Source organism: Bos grunniens, chromosome 10 (genome assembly GCF_055505025.1).
Source record: "Bos grunniens cultivar Pamir isolate PY7600 chromosome 10, Bosgru_T2T1.0, whole genome shotgun sequence".
Lineage (NCBI taxonomy): Eukaryota > Metazoa > Chordata > Mammalia > Artiodactyla > Bovidae > Bos > Bos grunniens.
In genome coordinates this window covers 68,135,513-68,152,883 of record NC_141174.1, presented here as the reverse complement: position 1 = coordinate 68,152,883, position 17,371 = coordinate 68,135,513, and the positions used below count along the sequence as shown (strand labels likewise).

Below are 17,371 nucleotides of genomic sequence, written 5' to 3'. Positions count from 1 at the left end.
TGGCTGAGATCCTTATTTGGTGAAGCTACTACCTGCGCCCTGGGTCCCAGGGCCAGCCTGATAGTCTGGGATCACAGCAGGGGAAGTGCGGCTGCTGACGTCCCAGCCGAAGAGATGAATGGAATTCCAGGCAGCTGGAGTCATGCTGGCTTGGGACGGTGGCTTGGACACCAAACTTCCAATGACAGAAGCATTAAGCAAGCGGCAGCACTCATGGCAGTTGGTGCACCCACAGAAATGTAACCCACACCTCGGTTTCGGGAGCCTAAAAATGAAAAGAACGTTCAGGGAGGGGGGGGAAAAAGGAAATAAAACGATAGGAAGAAGGTAATTTATTACTCCATGAGTCCATTCTGTAAATAGTTCAAGACTCTGGAGCCAGATGGTGCTGCAAATCCTCCAACCAGAAGTCACGTTAAGCAGCACAAGTGGGCACAAAAAACTGTTTTTCAAGACACAATTTCCAATTTGGCTTTAGGAAAGTCGGTAAGAATAAGTACGTTTCCTTAACATTCCTGACTAGAAAGAAGCTGTCCGCTCGCATCCCCTTGATCAGAATTCGCACATCGCCCCCAAGCGGCCAGCCGTGGAAGCGCCGCAGCACTTGGGGGATGGCACTTTCCCGGGGACTCGGGCGGCAAGCCCCTGCGGAAAGGCTGCCCCGACACGCGTGGGAAGCCGAGCCGGGTACCCGCACTGCTGGCCAGTGCGACACCCACTCACGTCCATGGAGGACAGGCGGAGGGCAGGCGTGGGGCGAGGGCAGGGGCGCGGCGCTAAGCGGGTCCCGTGGTCCCCACCCCACCTGGATGAATGGACAAGGATCAACAAGTACCCCAAAGGGAACTCCTTCAACTACTGATTCCCTCTTGGTCCCATTTACCGCGTTGGGCTTATTTTTTTCTGTACAAACGGGTTCGCTCCCCAAGTGTCCACCCTTCAGCCATCGCGCAGGCATTCAAAGGGACGAGTTTGCCTGAAAGCCTCTCTTAAGGGTCTTGGGTTGGGTGGCTAGGGCCTGTCGGCTCGGGATGCGCGCACAGGGCTTGGGGCCGCTCGGCGCCAGAGCCAAAGTGCTGAGTCCGTGAACGCCAAGGCCGCGTGGGCGGGCACCTATTTTTCTGAGAAGTTCCAGTGCTCCTAGGCCCCGACCCCCGCCGCCCCCCTTCCACCTTCTAGCTGGAAAGTTGTGCGCCAGGCAGCGGGGGGCGGAGAGAGGAACCCAGACTGGCCCCCCTCCCGCTTCCTGCCCCGCGGCCTCTCATTGGTCAGAGGAAACCCCAGGAATGTGAGCGCCCCTTTAAAAGCGCGCGGCTCCTCCGCTTCGCCAGCCACTGCACTCGGGCCGGCCGCTGAGAGCCCACCCTGGCGAGCTCTCCCAGCCGCAGCCTCCGAATCCACGGCCTCCACCCCGCGCCTCTCCAGCGCTCTATCCCGTCGCTGCGCCCTTGTCGCCGCCGGCCGCTGCATCCGCGTCCGCACAGGTAAGGACTCCCGGACGGCCGCCGAGGACGAGTGCTGCCCTGGCCAGCCACCTGGAGCTCCCAGGCTTCAGCGCCTCCGGAACCCCGGATCTCAATACTTTCTGCCTTCCCCATACTATCGCTCCCAGCCTCTGGGGGACTCTTCTTGTGGAAGGGCTCCAGAGCCATCCTCTCCAGCCTTGGGGTTCACAGACTAACCCACCAGGACACCCCAAGATTTTCTTTTCCCCGAGTCCTATCAGTCCTCTAGAAAAGGACTGTGCCTCCCTGCCCCCCTAAACTACATCTCCTGGTCCAGTGTTTACCCTTAACTCTCAAGGAAAAACCCCTCCTCAGTGGTTGGTCTTGCCCCCAACACCTGTTTAAAGCGGTAATCTCCCCTCAACTCTTACTTTCTTCCTGATGCTCTCTCCAAAGTAAATACGGTTGCCCCTCCTTCCAGCAAATGTGGGCCCAAAGGGGGATCCCCAGGGATCCCCAGCTCCAAGGCCAGCCGGGTTTTGCCCACACTCCCTGCTTGGCAGCCTCTGACCCTGGGCTCTGTGCTCCTTGCTGCAGGCTCCTTGCTGGGCACAAATAGCTCCACCATGGGGCTGGCCTGGGGACTCGGTGTCCTGCTCCTGTTGCATGCCTGCGGCTCCAACCGCATTCCAGGTGAGTCTGTATAATATCTTGTGTGGGGGGAGGGAAGAGGAGGAGGTCGGGTTACCCCAGGTGCGCTTCCCTCCCTGTGCACTCCTCTCTCAGCTGCTTCTCCCCTGAGCCCTGACCAAACCTCAGGATGCCGGTTGCCTCTGACCGTGCCCTTTATTTAGCTCTCCAGTGGCTGTCAAGAGCTTTCATTCCAGCCCTCTGCCTCACCTCCACCCCCCAGAGCTGAGCCTCCACCCCACCCCCAACCCAGAGCGCTCACCACGTGTCCTGCTCTTGTCTAACAGAGTCTGGGGGAGACAACAGTGTGTTTGACATCTTTGAACTCACCGGAGCTGCCCGCAAGGGCTCTGGGCGCCGACTGGTGAAGGGCCCTGACCCTTCTAGCCCAGCTTTCCGCATCGAGGATGCCAACCTGATCCCCCCTGTGCCTGACAAGAAGTTCCAAGACCTAGTGGATGCTGTGCGGGCGGAGAAAGGTTTCCTCCTCCTGGCCTCCCTGAGGCAAATGAAGAAGACCCGGGGTACCCTGCTGGCTGTGGAGCGGAAAGACCACTCTGGCCAGGTCTTCAGCGTGGTCTCCAATGGCAAGGCGGGCACCCTGGACCTGAGCCTGACCGTGCAGGGGAAGCAGCATGTGGTGTCGGTGGAAGAAGCACTCCTGGCGACTGGCCAGTGGAAGAGCATCACCCTGTTTGTGCAGGAGGACAGGGCCCAGCTGTACATCGACTGTGAGAAGATGGAGAATGCGGAGCTGGATGTCCCCATCCAGAGCATCTTCACCAGGGACCTGGCCAGCATCGCCAGGCTCCGCATTGCCAAAGGAGGTGTCAATGACAATTTCCAGGTGAGGCCGCTTTGATTCCTGATCCACGGGGTCAACTGCTAGGCAGCTTATGACCAGGAGTGTGATAACAAGAGAGGCAGGGGTTCCAGTATAGGAAATATTGCCTATGCACTAAAGCAGTAGTTCTCACACAGTAGGGAGCATCAGAATCACCTGGAGAGCTTACTAAAATGTATACTGCTGCATCCCACCCCTAGAGTTTTGGATTCAATAGGTCTGGGATGCGGCCTGATAATTTACATTTCTAACCAGTTCCAAGGTGAGGTTGGTGCTGGTGTTCTAGGGGTCAGACATTGAAAACCTCTAAAGGAAACAAGAAATGGTTTTCCTGTAACTGCCTATTCAAACCTTAAATACTCTTTATGCTCTTCTCAAGAAAATAATTTCAAATGCATTGCACCAATTATAATATTGCTTGAAGTGGATACTTTTTATGAGCAGGATAAATACCACTTGGCTATTTGCTTCCTCATGGGGATGTAACCGATCCCAAAGAAAAGATTAAAATAGTGGCTATTTGCTGCTGCAGTGTCTTCCTTGCTTAAACCTCTAGATCTTTGGGTCTGTGGCTTTGAAACTCCCACATTTAACTGTTTGACACTGGAGAGTGTCATTGTATCCTCCGGTCTCAATATCAGATTCCATTTCCTGTATCCCCAAGTAGGCCGATAACTGAATTCTTTGTAAAAGACTGCAGACTTGGCAGAAGAGACAATTAAGATTTTTGAAGTTATTTTGCAATTCCCATGAATTTGGCAATTCACCAACAGTTACTTGGTGTGTTATTTTGACACGGTGATCTTGAAAGGGAGTTCTTTTCAAATTTTAGAACATCTGTTGTGTGCTCCTTCTAGCGTAAACAGTCCCCCCTCCCACCGACCCCCCAGCCCCCACCAACACTCTACAAACACTGTATATCCTCTGCTCACAGGGGGTGCTGCAGAATGTAAGGTTTGTCTTTGGAACCACACCAGAAGACATCCTTAGGAACAAAGGCTGCTCCAGCTGTAAGTATCCCTCTGTTTTTAGGGCATATGGGGAACTGAGGGCATTCCACCCAAAACAAGCTGAGAAACTTAAGCAATGGTGATTGTGCAAAAATTACCCCAGGTAACATAGTTACCTTTATATAAGGGTGACCTCAAACAGTTTTCCACACTCAAGGGTCCCCTCCTTTTGCCTCCCTCACCCAAAATGAAATGTCTTTTACACTTAGGATGCCCAGGGGATGGCTGGTGGGAGCATCTACTTGAAGATACTCTCCTACTTTCCTCACTGTGTTCCTTTGTTCCTTGGCAGCTACCAGTGTCTTTGTCACCCTTGACAACAATGTGGTGAATGGGTCCAGCCCTGCCATCCGCACCGACTACATTGGCCACAAGACAAAGGACCTGCAAGCCATCTGTGGCATCTCATGTGACGAGCTGTCCAGCATGGTCCTGGAGCTCAGGGGTCTACGCACCATCGTGACCACGCTGCAGGACAGTATCCGCAAAGTGGTCAGTGGCCTCCACCCGCCCCCTGTTAGCAGGAGCCCCTGCATGTGTATCCCCGATGATGCTGAGGGACTGAAAGTGAGGCTCGATGCTAATAACCTTTCTCCCCCTTTTAGACCGAAGAGAACAAAGAGCTGGCCAACGAGCTGAGGAGGCCCCCACTCTGCTACCACAACGGAGTGCAGTACAGGACTGGCGACGAGTGGACGGTGGACAGCTGCACTGAGTGTCGCTGCCAGGTAAGGCTCTCGACGGACTGAGACACGAACGGATGGCGCACTCTCTGAAGAGACAGCCAGATGGCTGCAGAGGCTCTGTTCATGTGCCATGGCTGGATACCCAAGTGGTGTCTCTTTCTTAAGACGCAGTTATGACATCTATAAAATCGTTTAAATGCTCAGAGGTTTTCAAAGTCTTAATTATACCATAGGCTAAGAGTAATATCTAAAAGAATATATCTATTTAAATATCTTGGTAACTTACCTGCTTTAGTTCAAAAGCTAAGTGTTGAATATCAGGTAAGTAAAACCGAGTTGGAACTTTTCTCCCCCAAACCTGATTCATATTCAGCTATGACATGGAGATTCTTTAATACGGTACTGACTGCTGTTCAAATCACTTAGCCCAACGTCGTTAGAACTATCCATTTACCTCAGATGGTACTGCCTGCAGCGTATGTGTCCTTCTGGCTCACCCGCTACCTAACGCCAGGGGCAGAGGGATTTGGGGGGTGTTACTGGCTCATTGAGCAAGTCAAGCTTAAATACAAATCATGGATTGCTGGATTTGGGAGTCACCTTTACTAAATCCCCATTCTTGTCCAATATTATATAAAGCCATATTTATATATGAGAAAGTAAGATGCTCATTGATCTTCTTTTCCCCATAAAGATGTAATTAAAAAATTTTTAAGTCCTGGCTGAGTTTCAGGAGTTTGACTTTAGACACAGAGTAACAGATCTGACTCATGATATTAGGTGGTTCCAATTGCATAAATTCATGCTGTTCTGTGCATGAAGAAGTGACTAAGTGGCAATTAAGAAGAATTCTAGAGGGATGGAGTGACAAGTAAGCAGCACTAGAACTGTCTCCACAGTACTGGTGGCTGCCAAAGACAGGCAGATCTTCTATTAAAATCATTCCACTAGAGCGTTTATAGCCCAGACAACATTTCAGCTTGTAATTGAAATGTTGCAGTATGTAAGCTTCTGCTTGCAATATGCTTAGTACCCATTTCTCCTTCACTGTTGCCCTGCAGAACTCAGTTACCATCTGCAAAAAAGTGTCCTGTCCCATCATGCCCTGCTCCAATGCCACAGTTCCAGATGGAGAATGCTGCCCACGGTGCTGGCGTAAGTTCCTAAGATTGCATAACCATGCTTCAGCGACTGGATCAATTGTGCATAATGCTGGAATCCCAGTCCCATCTCTGTCACGTTTTCATTCAGTTTCTTGCTGCAGCATCTGGTTAGCTGATGGCTTGTCTGCTGTATAGAGCCAAAAAAATGCCATTATGACTAAACTTAATTACCCCCCTGGATTATGGTGTAGACAATAACCTTAGTATAGTTTATTGAGTATGATTCTGTGCTTTGAGAAAAGAAGAGATGAATTGGTAGCAGCAATAGCTTTAAGTTAACTGGATTTAGAATCTGACCTTATGGCCTAGAGTCAAGAAAAATCTGCTCACTGGAGAAATTGATGGACTTAACTGGGCCTGAAAGTTCTACCCATTTTATCTACAGGCATAGGAGACCTAAGAAAAAATAGTAGTTTGAGTCTCAGGGCTCTGTAAGAAATTGTATTGTTTCATGGTACCCAGTCTGGTACTGGTTTTGCTGACAGTATAATTAATCACTTTGCTGAGACACTGTAGTAAGTACAAGTCATAGAAATGATTTATCACAACTAAGATGCATAAAACAGGAAAGTAGCACTCACCCTTCACATCCACACCCCCCACACTCCCCGTTTCCTACACACACGGATCACAGCTCAGAAGAACCAGTTCCCTTCAGAGATATCAGTGACATTGGAACTGTCATAATCATTTGTACATTGCTTTCTGTTCAGCATTCACTTCAGATGTGGGTTAAAGGGAACAAGGCTAGCTAGGGGCTAGCAGAGCACTGAATTTTGAGTCAGGGATTACTAGGAAAACTTCCAACTGATGGCAAGAGAAAACAAGTTCTATCTCCTGTCAGATACAGAACGTGATTGTAGTCATGGCGCCTGGGCAGATGGTAAACAAACACACTTCCCTCTTATGAAAATATGTGCAGAAAAGGCCCCAAATGCTAGGGTGAGAGGAGCCACCCGCTGACTGACCTTATGACTGATCCAGGGCCAGAGCCAACAGCGGCTCCGCTGCCTTCAGATTCATCTGCCAAACACATGGGCTCTCCTGAAAGTCAGAAGTGACTCCTATAAGTTGCCTAAAACCCAAGTATTCTTGGAAGCCTGGGGCTAGAAATGCCTACCAAGACATCTTAAGTCAAAAAAGGGAAACTCATTTTAAATCCAGACTGGAAGAAGGAGGCGAGGATGACTAGAAACATGTGGGGGAAAGGTTCAGCTATACCAACCCAGGCAAAGCATGCAATTACCCCAAAGCTGTGCACAGAATGACCACTTGGCCATTGGCCTAACAAATATATTGCTTTTCACTCTCTGGAATGGGAAGAAAGTCCTGAGCAGAGCAGTCCAAAGAATAGCTTGTTTTCATGATAACACACTAAATGCACCCATTTGCTCAGCAGCCAGCGACTCTGCAGACGACGGCTGGTCCCCGTGGTCTGAGTGGACCTCTTGCTCTGTGACCTGTGGCAATGGAATCCAGCAGCGTGGCCGCTCCTGCGACAGCCTCAACAACAGATGTGAGGGCTCCTCTGTGCAGACGCGGACCTGCCACATCCAGGAGTGTGACAAGAGATGTAAGTGTTTGGCCACTTGGGGATGTAGAGACCTGACGTGTCCTTGTTGTCACCAATAGCAACTCCAGAGCACAGAGGTTGAGGGCACAGGTTCTAGGCTCTGATCTAATCCCAGTTCTCTGCCTTATCTGTGCACCCCTGAGCACAGCTTGTCCTCTCTGAGGCTCTTTCCTTATCTGTAAATTGGGGGTAAAAATAGTTTAAAGATTTTTAGTTTGGCGAGTTTGAAGATTTGGTTTAGAGGATGCATTTAAAGAGTTAACATAGAGCTTGGCTTGTGGGAAGCACCATATAACCATCAGGTTTGTCCTTTAGTTAAACAGGATGGCGGCTGGAGCCACTGGTCCCCATGGTCATCTTGCTCCGTAACATGTGGAGACGGTGTGATCACAAGGATCCGGCTCTGCAACTCCCCCAGCCCCCAGATGAATGGGAAGCCGTGTGAGGGCAAAGCCCGGGAGACCAAAGCCTGCCAGAAAGACTCCTGCCCCAGTAAGTGCATGCATCCCCTGGCATGATGCTGGCAGCTCCATCCCGCTGGCTGCCTGGCATCCATGAGTCACGGATGGGGGGAGGTTGCCTCCTAGAGAAACAAACAGAAGCACAGCCCTGCAGGGCACAGCAGCTTCTTCTAACGACAAATAGAACCATTTCAGACTCACCCTCTTCCCAGACGTCCTTACCATGTGTCAGGGTCATGGAGGTTTCTTGAACACACTCAGGAGAGTCTCCTATGAAGGTAAAGTGTTTGAAAATTGGTCTTAGCTTTGGCCTGTGGTCATTTTCTTACAGTCAATGGAGGCTGGGGACCTTGGTCACCATGGGACATCTGTTCTGTCACCTGTGGAGGAGGGGTACAGAAACGTAGCCGGCTCTGCAACAACCCCACACCCCAGTTTGGAGGCAAGGACTGCGTTGGTGATGTGACAGAAAACCAGATCTGCAACAAGCAGGACTGTCCCATTGGTAAGCCACACAGCCCAGGCAGCCCAGGACAAAACCACTTAATGGCATGGTCAGCTTTCATGGGGGTTCAGTTTGGATGGTCCTGAGTGGTTTGATTAAAATGCCAGATGGACAACATAATCTCAAAAGTTAGCAGTTACACAGACCTTACAATATTATACCCCCATTTAAAGTGACCAGAATGGCAGTAACAGCAGCTGAGACCCACATTTGCCTGTCACTCTTATCTCAGACGGATGCCTGTCCAATCCCTGCTTTGCTGGTGTCCAGTGTACCAGCTACCCTGATGGCAGCTGGAAGTGTGGTGCCTGTCCCCCAGGCTATAGTGGAGATGGAGTCGAGTGCAAAGACGTTGATGAGGTGAGGAGCTGGGAGCTACCAGACCTAGGAAAGCATCTCATCTGCCTTGGTCACTTCTTGTGGCAGTATTCTCTAAACATGAACAAACCTGTTTCTTCCACAGTGCAAAGAAGTCCCTGATGCCTGCTTCAACCACAATGGAGAGCACAGGTGTGAGAACACAGACCCTGGCTACAACTGCCTGCCCTGCCCACCGCGCTTCACTGGCTCGCAGCCCTTTGGCCGGGGCGTGGAACATGCCACCGCCAACAAGCAGGTAGAGCAGAGAGGACTAGTAGATGGGAGTGGGGTGGGGGGGCATGAATGCAGGGAATGTCCTCTCACACCCTTCAGGGAAAGTAGGGAAGGGGGTGAGTGTCAATCTGGCTTTTAGAAACAGGACTAGAAAATGAATTGTTCATCCAGCAGAGAAAATTGGTCCATCACATTTGACCATGCTGCTCTGGAGTGAGTTGTGAGTGGATGGATTTGTAAGTGCCAGGGTGATGTGCAAGTTCAAGGAAAACACACATAAAGCCATGTCAGCCTATAACCTGGCATCGACATTCCCAGGGGAGGATGGGGAGGACTCGCACTCTTCCCATGGATCTCTGTCCAGATGCAGTGGGGAGCTGGGGACCCTCCAAGGCTCTGCCTTAACTTGAGAATGTTGTGCCTTCAGGTATGCAAGCCCCGAAACCCCTGCACAGACGGGACACACGACTGCAACAAGAACGCCAAGTGCAACTACCTGGGCCACTACAGTGACCCCATGTACCGCTGCGAGTGCAAGCCTGGCTACGCCGGCAACGGCATCATCTGCGGGGAGGACACAGACCTGGACGGCTGGCCCAATGAGGACCTGCTGTGCGTGGCCAACGCAACTTACCACTGCAGAAAGGTAGCCCGCCCTCACCCGCCTCCAGAAACCATATCAAGGGGATGAGCTGAGGAATTGCTTAAACTTGGGGAATGGAACTGAAAGATCAAATCATCCAAAGGCAGAGGAACACTAATTCTTATTAAGTCACTTCATGCCAAGAACATGAATGGGACAGGCCCTTTGGGCAATTGTGTTCCACAGTCGATTATGTTGTCCAAAAAAAGTTCATTTCTCTACCAAATGCCAGCAGAGCATGACCCATGTTCCCAGTATATATAAAGTTTAGAACATTTATACAAAGTGTTTGTATGTGTGTGTGTGCGTGTATGTGTGTGTGTGTGTGTGTGTGTGTGTGTGTATAGATCCTCCAAGCAAACTTTTTTGTCTTCCCATTGAAAATACTTGCTGTCACAAAGTAGCATTCAGTTCTGTCTGCAGTGTTTCGGTGCACGCTTTAGTGCATGAGCTGAGCAAAAGGCTTGCAAACTGCAGCTGCAATGTGTCTTCTCTTTCCAGGACAATTGCCCCAACCTTCCCAACTCAGGGCAGGAAGACTATGACAAGGATGGAATCGGCGATGCCTGCGATGATGACGATGACAATGATAAGATTCCAGATGACAGGGTAAAATTGTTTTCCATTCCTCTTTCAGTATTTGTGTTCAGCAACAGCCTGTAACCCTTAAGATTCAACAAAATTACTGATATCTAGTCATCAGAAATTATTCATTGTGATTCTGTAGTTTTAAGATATAAATGTTGCCAAGAGAATTTTTAAATGAGGGTTTTATTTTTCATCACAGCTTGCCTTTCCCCTAGTTGGAGCAAAAAGTTACTATGTGTGAGCAAATGACACTTTGCTCCCCATATTGGTTTCAAATGTCTTTAGGTCACAGTAAGGTTTTCTCTGCTTGCACTGAGAATGGAGATGTTGAGTTTCTATTTACATCTCACTGACTCATAACCAACAGAAATTCATTTTTCATTCATTATGTCCTGGCTTTTAACTTTTGCAGTGATCATTTTACAGGGGACTTAGTATATCCACCAAGTAGAAAATGACTGTTGCAGATTTTCACAGTTTTATATATATTATGCATGTGATTTGAGGCTAGTTTCATGGACCAAGTTGTACAATGCTCCGCTTCTTCTCTTGGCAGGACAACTGTCCATTCCATTACAACCCAGCCCAGTACGACTATGACAGAGATGACGTGGGAGACCGCTGTGACAACTGCCCCTACAACCACAACCCAGACCAGGCTGACACAGATAACAATGGGGAAGGAGACGCCTGCGCAGCTGACATTGATGGGGACGGTAAGGCGCTACCTGATTCCAGCCAGCCCGTAGGCAGCTGTGATGGCATTCAGCTCTCAGCCTTGAACAGCGCTGGCTGTTAGTGTGCAGTCTGGTTGAAACAGCTGAGGCTAAAGATTCCAGCTCTTATCTGTCCCGTGTTCTCTGCAGGTATCCTCAATGAACGGGACAACTGCCAGTATGTCTACAATGTGGACCAGAAAGACACTGACATGGACGGGGTTGGTGATCAGTGTGACAACTGCCCCCTGGAACACAATCCAGACCAGGTACGTAGACTCCTTTCAGAATCTTTCAGTAAACTGTTAGAATATCCCTTTCTAAACCACTTTTAAAAATAGAAGAGTTTAAGTTCAAAAACTTTCACTACCACAGCTATCAGTGATCTCATAGCCAATTACAGCATTTTCATGTGAACAGTTTGCCTGACCTAAGCTCTTTGCAGAGTTCCATAGGTCTTTAGCATGACAGTCTTGTAACTTCAATCTTATCCTCTATAAGAAGCCCACATGATTTGCTCAGTGGAATCTACCATTGTTAAGATAAATTATACAAAGCAGAAATCTGTGACTGACAACTGTACAGAAATATTAATCATGTCTGAAACTAAGAGATGGAAGAAAATATCCCTAAGCAAGATACACAGCCATTTTCATGGCTCACGATATAATCTGACTGCAAGAAAAGAAATCCAGGGATTTCTTTGTCATTCTTCAAGTGTTTTGGCATTGCAAACACATAATTCTGTACCGGTGCTATGGAGTGCTGCAAACAGACATAGCCAGAACAAGTTCCATGTCTGAAGGTGTTTCTTTTCTGGTATAATCGCTCATCATTATTTTCTCGGTGTGAAACTTAGGGCTTTTTATTTCCCCTAAAAGCCATTATTCTGGAAATTTAGAAACCACCTTTTTATAAATGCAAATATTTTTTAAAAGATTCAAGAAATGATAAAGCCAGCTAATTTCTGGAGGAATCCAGAAACTCTCCTACTATTTGCTCTACGACTTTCTCTAAAACAAAAAGCACCAGGATGAACTGCTTTGGGGAAATAGAGGAAAGCATGAATGATTTGGGATAGCATTCTTGATCAAAAGGCATTGAGGGTCATCTGTTTTGAATTTGAGTCTTACTGTAAATTAAACCTCAGTGCCATTTAACCTCCCTGGATAAGGTGTTGGTTCTTCAGATGATAATAAAATTTATAACAATTCATCATGTAAAAATCTTAATGGCAAAGAGCATAAATACTGGCAAGCAAAATTGTAATTTCTGTATAAATAATCTGTAAGCATTCCATACGTAATGAATAAGGTAAAAAAGGTACTCTGAGAAATATGGTTTTGAAAAAAATTAGAATTTTGATTTTACCTGAGCCAACACTGGACAATCCTTTTGGACTAGATGTGTAAAACCAAATACCGAAAAGAGAAGAAAATGATTTATCCCACCATACAGGTTACCCAGTATGTATGAAAAGCAGCGCATGTTGCCATGATTTAATGACCTGGAGTAGAAGTTGATGTGTCAACAATTTCCTAACTGAAAATTTGAATAGAACATAAATTGTACCCAGAGCATTCAATTCATCTATTAAGATATAAGTAGTTAATATGGCATTCTATCCTTAGTGATGAAATGATGCTTTCTATTTAATTTTATTTAGAAAGTTTTCTATTTTAAAAGAACTTTCAAATATCCCTTTAAAAACTGTCTAATACATACAAGGATCAAGAATAAAACATTTAAGATTTGTTGATATAGATGTGAAACCTCACTGGTCTTATCAGACACTGGAGAATCTCCGTAAGTTTTCTTTAGCATCAGCGATTCACATTCCAACTCACCCTCTGGCTCTTTCAGCTGGACTCTGACTCGGACCGCATTGGAGACACCTGTGACAACAATCAGGATATTGATGAAGACGGCCACCAGAACAATCTGGACAACTGTCCCTACGTGCCCAACGCCAACCAGGCTGACCATGACAAGGATGGCAAAGGCGATGCCTGTGACCATGATGACGACAATGATGGCATTCCTGATGACCGGGACAACTGCAGGCTGGTGCCCAATCCTGACCAGAAGGACTCTGATGGTGAGTCACTGGAGCCACCTTTAAAGCGAGTAACTGAAACCATGGCTGTCTGGATTGAGGAAATAAAAACAAAGCTGAATACATTTGAGGATGAAGAGACTGAATGTTAACTTTGACAAGACAGGGAATTTCTAGCACCAGTAATGATATTTTGGAATTTCACTGAACTCTTGCCTTTCTGCCTTTAGGTGATGGTCGAGGTGATGCTTGCAAAGATGATTTTGACCAGGACAAGGTGCCAGACATTGATGACATCTGTCCCGAAAATGTTGATATCAGTGAGACTGATTTCCGCCGATTCCAGATGATTCCTCTAGATCCCAAAGGGACATCCCAGAATGACCCTAACTGGGTTGTACGCCATCAGGGTAAAGAACTCGTCCAGACTGTCAACTGTGACCCTGGACTTGCTGTAGGTGAGTAGAGAGTTCTTCAAACGAAAGGCCAGTGTGTACCGGGGAAAGAAGCCAATGTAAAAGCAGGCAGTTGCATGTGTCCCCATGCGTGCTAAAAATGGCTGGGAATGTGACAGAGAACCTCCTGAAGGCTGCAGGTTTTAACCTGGGTGTGGCCTCCTCTTCCAGGTTATGACGAATTTAACGCCGTGGACTTCAGTGGCACCTTCTTCATCAACACCGAGAGGGACGACGACTATGCCGGCTTTGTGTTTGGCTACCAGTCCAGCAGCCGCTTCTATGTTGTGATGTGGAAGCAAGTCACTCAGTCCTACTGGGACACCAACCCCACAAGGGCTCAGGGGTACTCTGGACTTTCCGTGAAGGTTGTAAACTCCACCACGGGGCCTGGCGAGCACCTGCGGAATGCCCTGTGGCACACAGGAAACACCTCTGGCCAGGTGAGAACAGCACCCTGCAGGAGGGGAAGGGAGGCTGTGTTTGGCCAAGCCTCCCACCAGGGAGTCTTAGACATCACGTTCCCAGCATCACCAACTGTAGCATTAAGCTCTGCATTGCAAAAACCATCCTAGCGTCTGAGAGGGTAGCTCACTTGAAATCAAAAGGCTAAAACTGTTTGTTTTAGCCTCTTCAAACAAACAAAAATGTCAACGTCCCTTCTCTTTGCTGATATGCACATTCAAGGTTACATAGCCAATAAAGCCCTTGGGGAAAAAAATCCTACATTGCAGCCCTCTAGTTTAGGTCAACTCAGTACCTTTTCAAGTACCATTTCAAGTACCATTCCATTTCATGGAATCTACCATAAATCTTATAACGAAGCTGTTTCAACCTTTGCTTTTCCTTTTCCTCCAGGTGCGCACACTGTGGCATGACCCTCGTCACATTGGCTGGAAAGATTTCACTGCCTACAGATGGCATCTGAGCCACAGGCCAAAGACAGGTTTCATCAGGTAGGATTGCTCTGATTAAATATCCCTTAAGTCATACTGACAGGCAGGGAGGAGGGGACCAAAGGTAAGGGGTGGCACTAAGGTGATTTCCTTTTTTCCCGCAGAGTGGTAATGTATGAAGGGAAGAAAATCATGGCTGACTCAGGACCCATCTATGACAAAACCTATGCTGGTGGGCGGCTAGGCTTGTTCGTCTTCTCTCAAGAAATGGTGTTCTTCTCCGACCTGAAATATGAATGCAGAGGTAGGAGCAAAATGACAGTGAATATGTAGGTGAAATCCCTAGTTCAGACCAGTATCAAGAACGTCGGTCATGCAAGAGGCTGAGATAAAGGCTGTGTAAGACACAGGGTTGTTTCTATCTTGCTGTTGAAGACACAGTGATAAAAAAATGAAATAATGAAAGCCTTAGAAAGCAGAGCATAAGTTCTGGAAGGTTATGCTATATCAAACACCTCGCAATGGTGTTCAAACACATTAATGTGTAATTTTATAAACTACCAATCTCAAAATATACCTTTGCCATTATAAAAGTAGAGCTGTGCCAAGGTTGTTAATGTATTAGTGGATATTAAGATGACAGTGCCTCAGTGAATTAGTTGATATATTTATGTGTTTATATATTTATTTCACAGACTCCTAATCATCAAACTGTTGATCAAAAGACTGATCATAACCAATGCTGGTATTGCACCTTCTGGAACCATGGGCTTTAGAAAACCCCCAGGATCGCGCCTCGCTGCCTGCCTTTGCTCTCTGCTTGCATGAGTGTGGACTCCTAGAACATGTGACTTGCCTCAAGAAAATGCAATTTTCCAAATCAGACCCTGCATTCAGCCTCTGACTGAGAAGAATCTTCCAAGGAGACAAACAATGACTTTGGTTGGCTTTTGCAAAAGCAAAAGCATCCACATCCTTTGGTTGGAAGGTGCCTGTCCCACTCTGCTTTTGTCAGAGCAGAATGCGACTGTGAGGCCAGCTCTGAGCAGTGGACTCCAAAATGTTTTCAGGCATGTGAGAGAAGGGAGGACTCACTAGAATTGACAAACAAAACCAGCCCTGACCTACTCCCTCTGGAATGGGGGGGGCGGGGGGGCCAAAGCCCAAAGGGGAGGATGCATACCCAAGAGACGATTGTATGAAGAAAATATGGAGGAACTGTTACATTTTTGGTACTAAATCATTTTCAGGGGATTGAAAGACTATTGCTGGATTTCGTGATGCTGACCGGTGTTAGCTGATTAACCCACATAAATAGGCACTTAAATAGGAGCAGGGAAGGAAGGAAAAGACTGGCTTCTGGACTTCCTCCCAGATTTCCACCCCTTAACACATCACCTGTAGTGACCAGAACAGGGAGTCGGAGTTAAACCGACACAAGGCAGGGCCAGCTGCTGCAGCTTGGTTCTATTGAAATTGTCAGTTGTATTCCAGATGTAGCTTCTGCAGATGTAGCAGCAAAATAAGAATACCCACCATCTCAGCGAGCACCAGGCTGTCTCCCAAGGGACGGGCAGCCGTGCTTGTATTTTTATGGTTAGAAAGGCACAAAATTATCAACTAAGACATTCCTTTTTTCTCTTTTTTTCCTGAACATCATGGAGTTTTCCAGTTGTCTCTTTTGGACTGTAGTTTTTAGTGTTTTAAACAAACACTTTACAATGTAAACTATTTATTTTTTACTTATTCTGGGGGATCTGTCTGAAAGACTATTCATGGAACAGGAAGAAGCGTAAGGACTATCCATATCATCTTTGCTACAAGTCATTATGACTGTAAGATTGTAAATACAGATTATTTATTAACTCTGTTCTACCTGGAATCTAGTTTCATATGGAAAGTGTTTGAGAGCAGGTAGTTGAGATTGATCAGCAAATCTTTCACAGGAATGGCACAAGGAAACCAGCATAGCAAGCTGCTCTTCACCTTGTGCTTAGACTGAATGATTTGGAATTCTTTTTTCCTTTTTTTTTCCCAAGTGGAATTACTTGGTTGTCCATTTGCAAGTGTTTTTAGTTTGCAAAGAAAGCCAAGAGGCCATTAATACTGTCTTATCCCATCCCTTGTGCCTATTTCCAGGGAGATGAAAAGCATCTACATTTATTATTTTTGCCTTTTTCCAAAAGAAAAAAATGACAAAGGTGAAACTTGTATACAAATATTACCTCATTTGTTGTGTGACTGAGTAAAGAATTTTGGGATCAAACAGAAAGAGTTTAAGTGTCTAACAAACTTAAAGCTACTGTAGTACCTAAAAAAAAAAAAAAAAAATCAATGTTGTACATAGTATAAAAATTCTTTGCAGAAAAGTATTCCCAGTAAGGAAATAGCATTGAAATGTTATATACGTTTTCTGAAAGTTGTTTTTTTTCTATCATCTTGTATACCGTTGCTTTATTTTTATAAATTATTTTCTCAATGCCTTTGGAATAGATATCTCAGATTGTGTAGATATGCTATTTAAATAATTTATCAGGAAATACTGCCTGTAGAGTTAGTATTTCTATTTTTATAAAATGTTTGCACACTGAATTGAAGAATTGTTCGTTTTTTGTTTTGTTGATTTGTTTTTTGCTTGTTACCCTCCTCCCTGTTTTTACTATTTGCCAATACTTTTCTAGGAATGTGCTTTTTTGTACACATTTTTATCCATTTTACATTCTAAAGCAGTGTAAGTTGTATATTACTGTTTCTTATGTACAAGGAACAACAATAAATCATATGGAAATTTATATTTATACTTACTGTATCCGTGTTTATTTGATCTCTGGCCTTATGTTATGAGGTATGGGTAAACTGTATCCTTAAGCCAATAGAGCATACACAAAAAGAAATCACAGTTAACAGTAACGTTCACAGTTCCTTTACAATTTAAGACGCAGTTGCTTAGATGACGTATTTGCTGGATTTGTGGAATAAAAGAACAAAATAAATTAGCCTATCATACTAAAAACAAGCAATGAGAAATGACCACCCCCACAAGATG

The 17,371-nt window shown here is 46.5% G+C and overlaps 1 protein-coding gene and 1 long non-coding RNA gene across 3 annotated transcripts; one reads left to right on the top strand and one right to left on the bottom strand.

Annotated features, from left to right (window-relative positions):
* Positions 1 to 1,352: 1,352 nt before the first annotated feature.
* On the top strand, positions 1,353 to 17,125 carry THBS1 (thrombospondin 1). Of its 2 annotated transcripts, none has more exons than XM_086321951.1 (22): positions 1,353 to 1,484; positions 2,043 to 2,138; positions 2,423 to 2,982; positions 3,914 to 3,989; positions 4,282 to 4,481; positions 4,595 to 4,717; positions 5,737 to 5,830; positions 7,238 to 7,411; positions 7,727 to 7,903; positions 8,204 to 8,377; positions 8,610 to 8,737; positions 8,841 to 8,993; positions 9,399 to 9,617; positions 10,116 to 10,223; positions 10,759 to 10,918; positions 11,069 to 11,187; positions 12,782 to 13,016; positions 13,205 to 13,432; positions 13,601 to 13,872; positions 14,288 to 14,385; positions 14,490 to 14,629; positions 15,021 to 17,125. In XM_086321951.1, exons 2-22 carry the CDS (start codon positions 2,072 to 2,074, stop codon positions 15,026 to 15,028), a joined length of 3,513 nt encoding a protein of 1,170 aa, XP_086178077.1. In that variant the 5' UTR covers positions 1,353 to 1,484; positions 2,043 to 2,071; the 3' UTR covers positions 15,029 to 17,125. The 2 variants fall into 2 exon arrangements, with proteins under 2 accessions (XP_086178077.1, XP_086178076.1); XM_086321950.1 differs by having other exon boundaries at positions 7,235 to 7,411.
* Positions 6,265 to 8,252, bottom strand: LOC147364776 (uncharacterized). The gene is made up of 2 exons (XR_015134958.1): positions 8,095 to 8,252; positions 6,265 to 7,587 (listed from the first exon to the last, which is right to left on the bottom strand). It is a non-coding gene; the product is annotated as an uncharacterized LOC147364776 (long non-coding RNA).
* Positions 17,126 to 17,371: the final 246 nt, after the last annotated feature.

Bases quoted from the DNA above. Each gene is read 5' to 3' on its own strand.
- THBS1 (XM_086321950.1), top strand. From the start codon at position 2,072: ATGGGGCTGGCCTGGGGACTCGGTGTCCTGCTCCTGTTGCATGCCTGC. The intron at 5,831-7,234 runs GTAAGTTCCTAA...CCATTTGCTCAG, and splicing joins ATGCTGCCCACGGTGCTGGC to CAGCCAGCGACTCTGCAGAC. The intron at 13,017-13,204 runs GTGAGTCACTGG...TTCTGCCTTTAG, and splicing joins TGACCAGAAGGACTCTGATG to GTGATGGTCGAGGTGATGCT.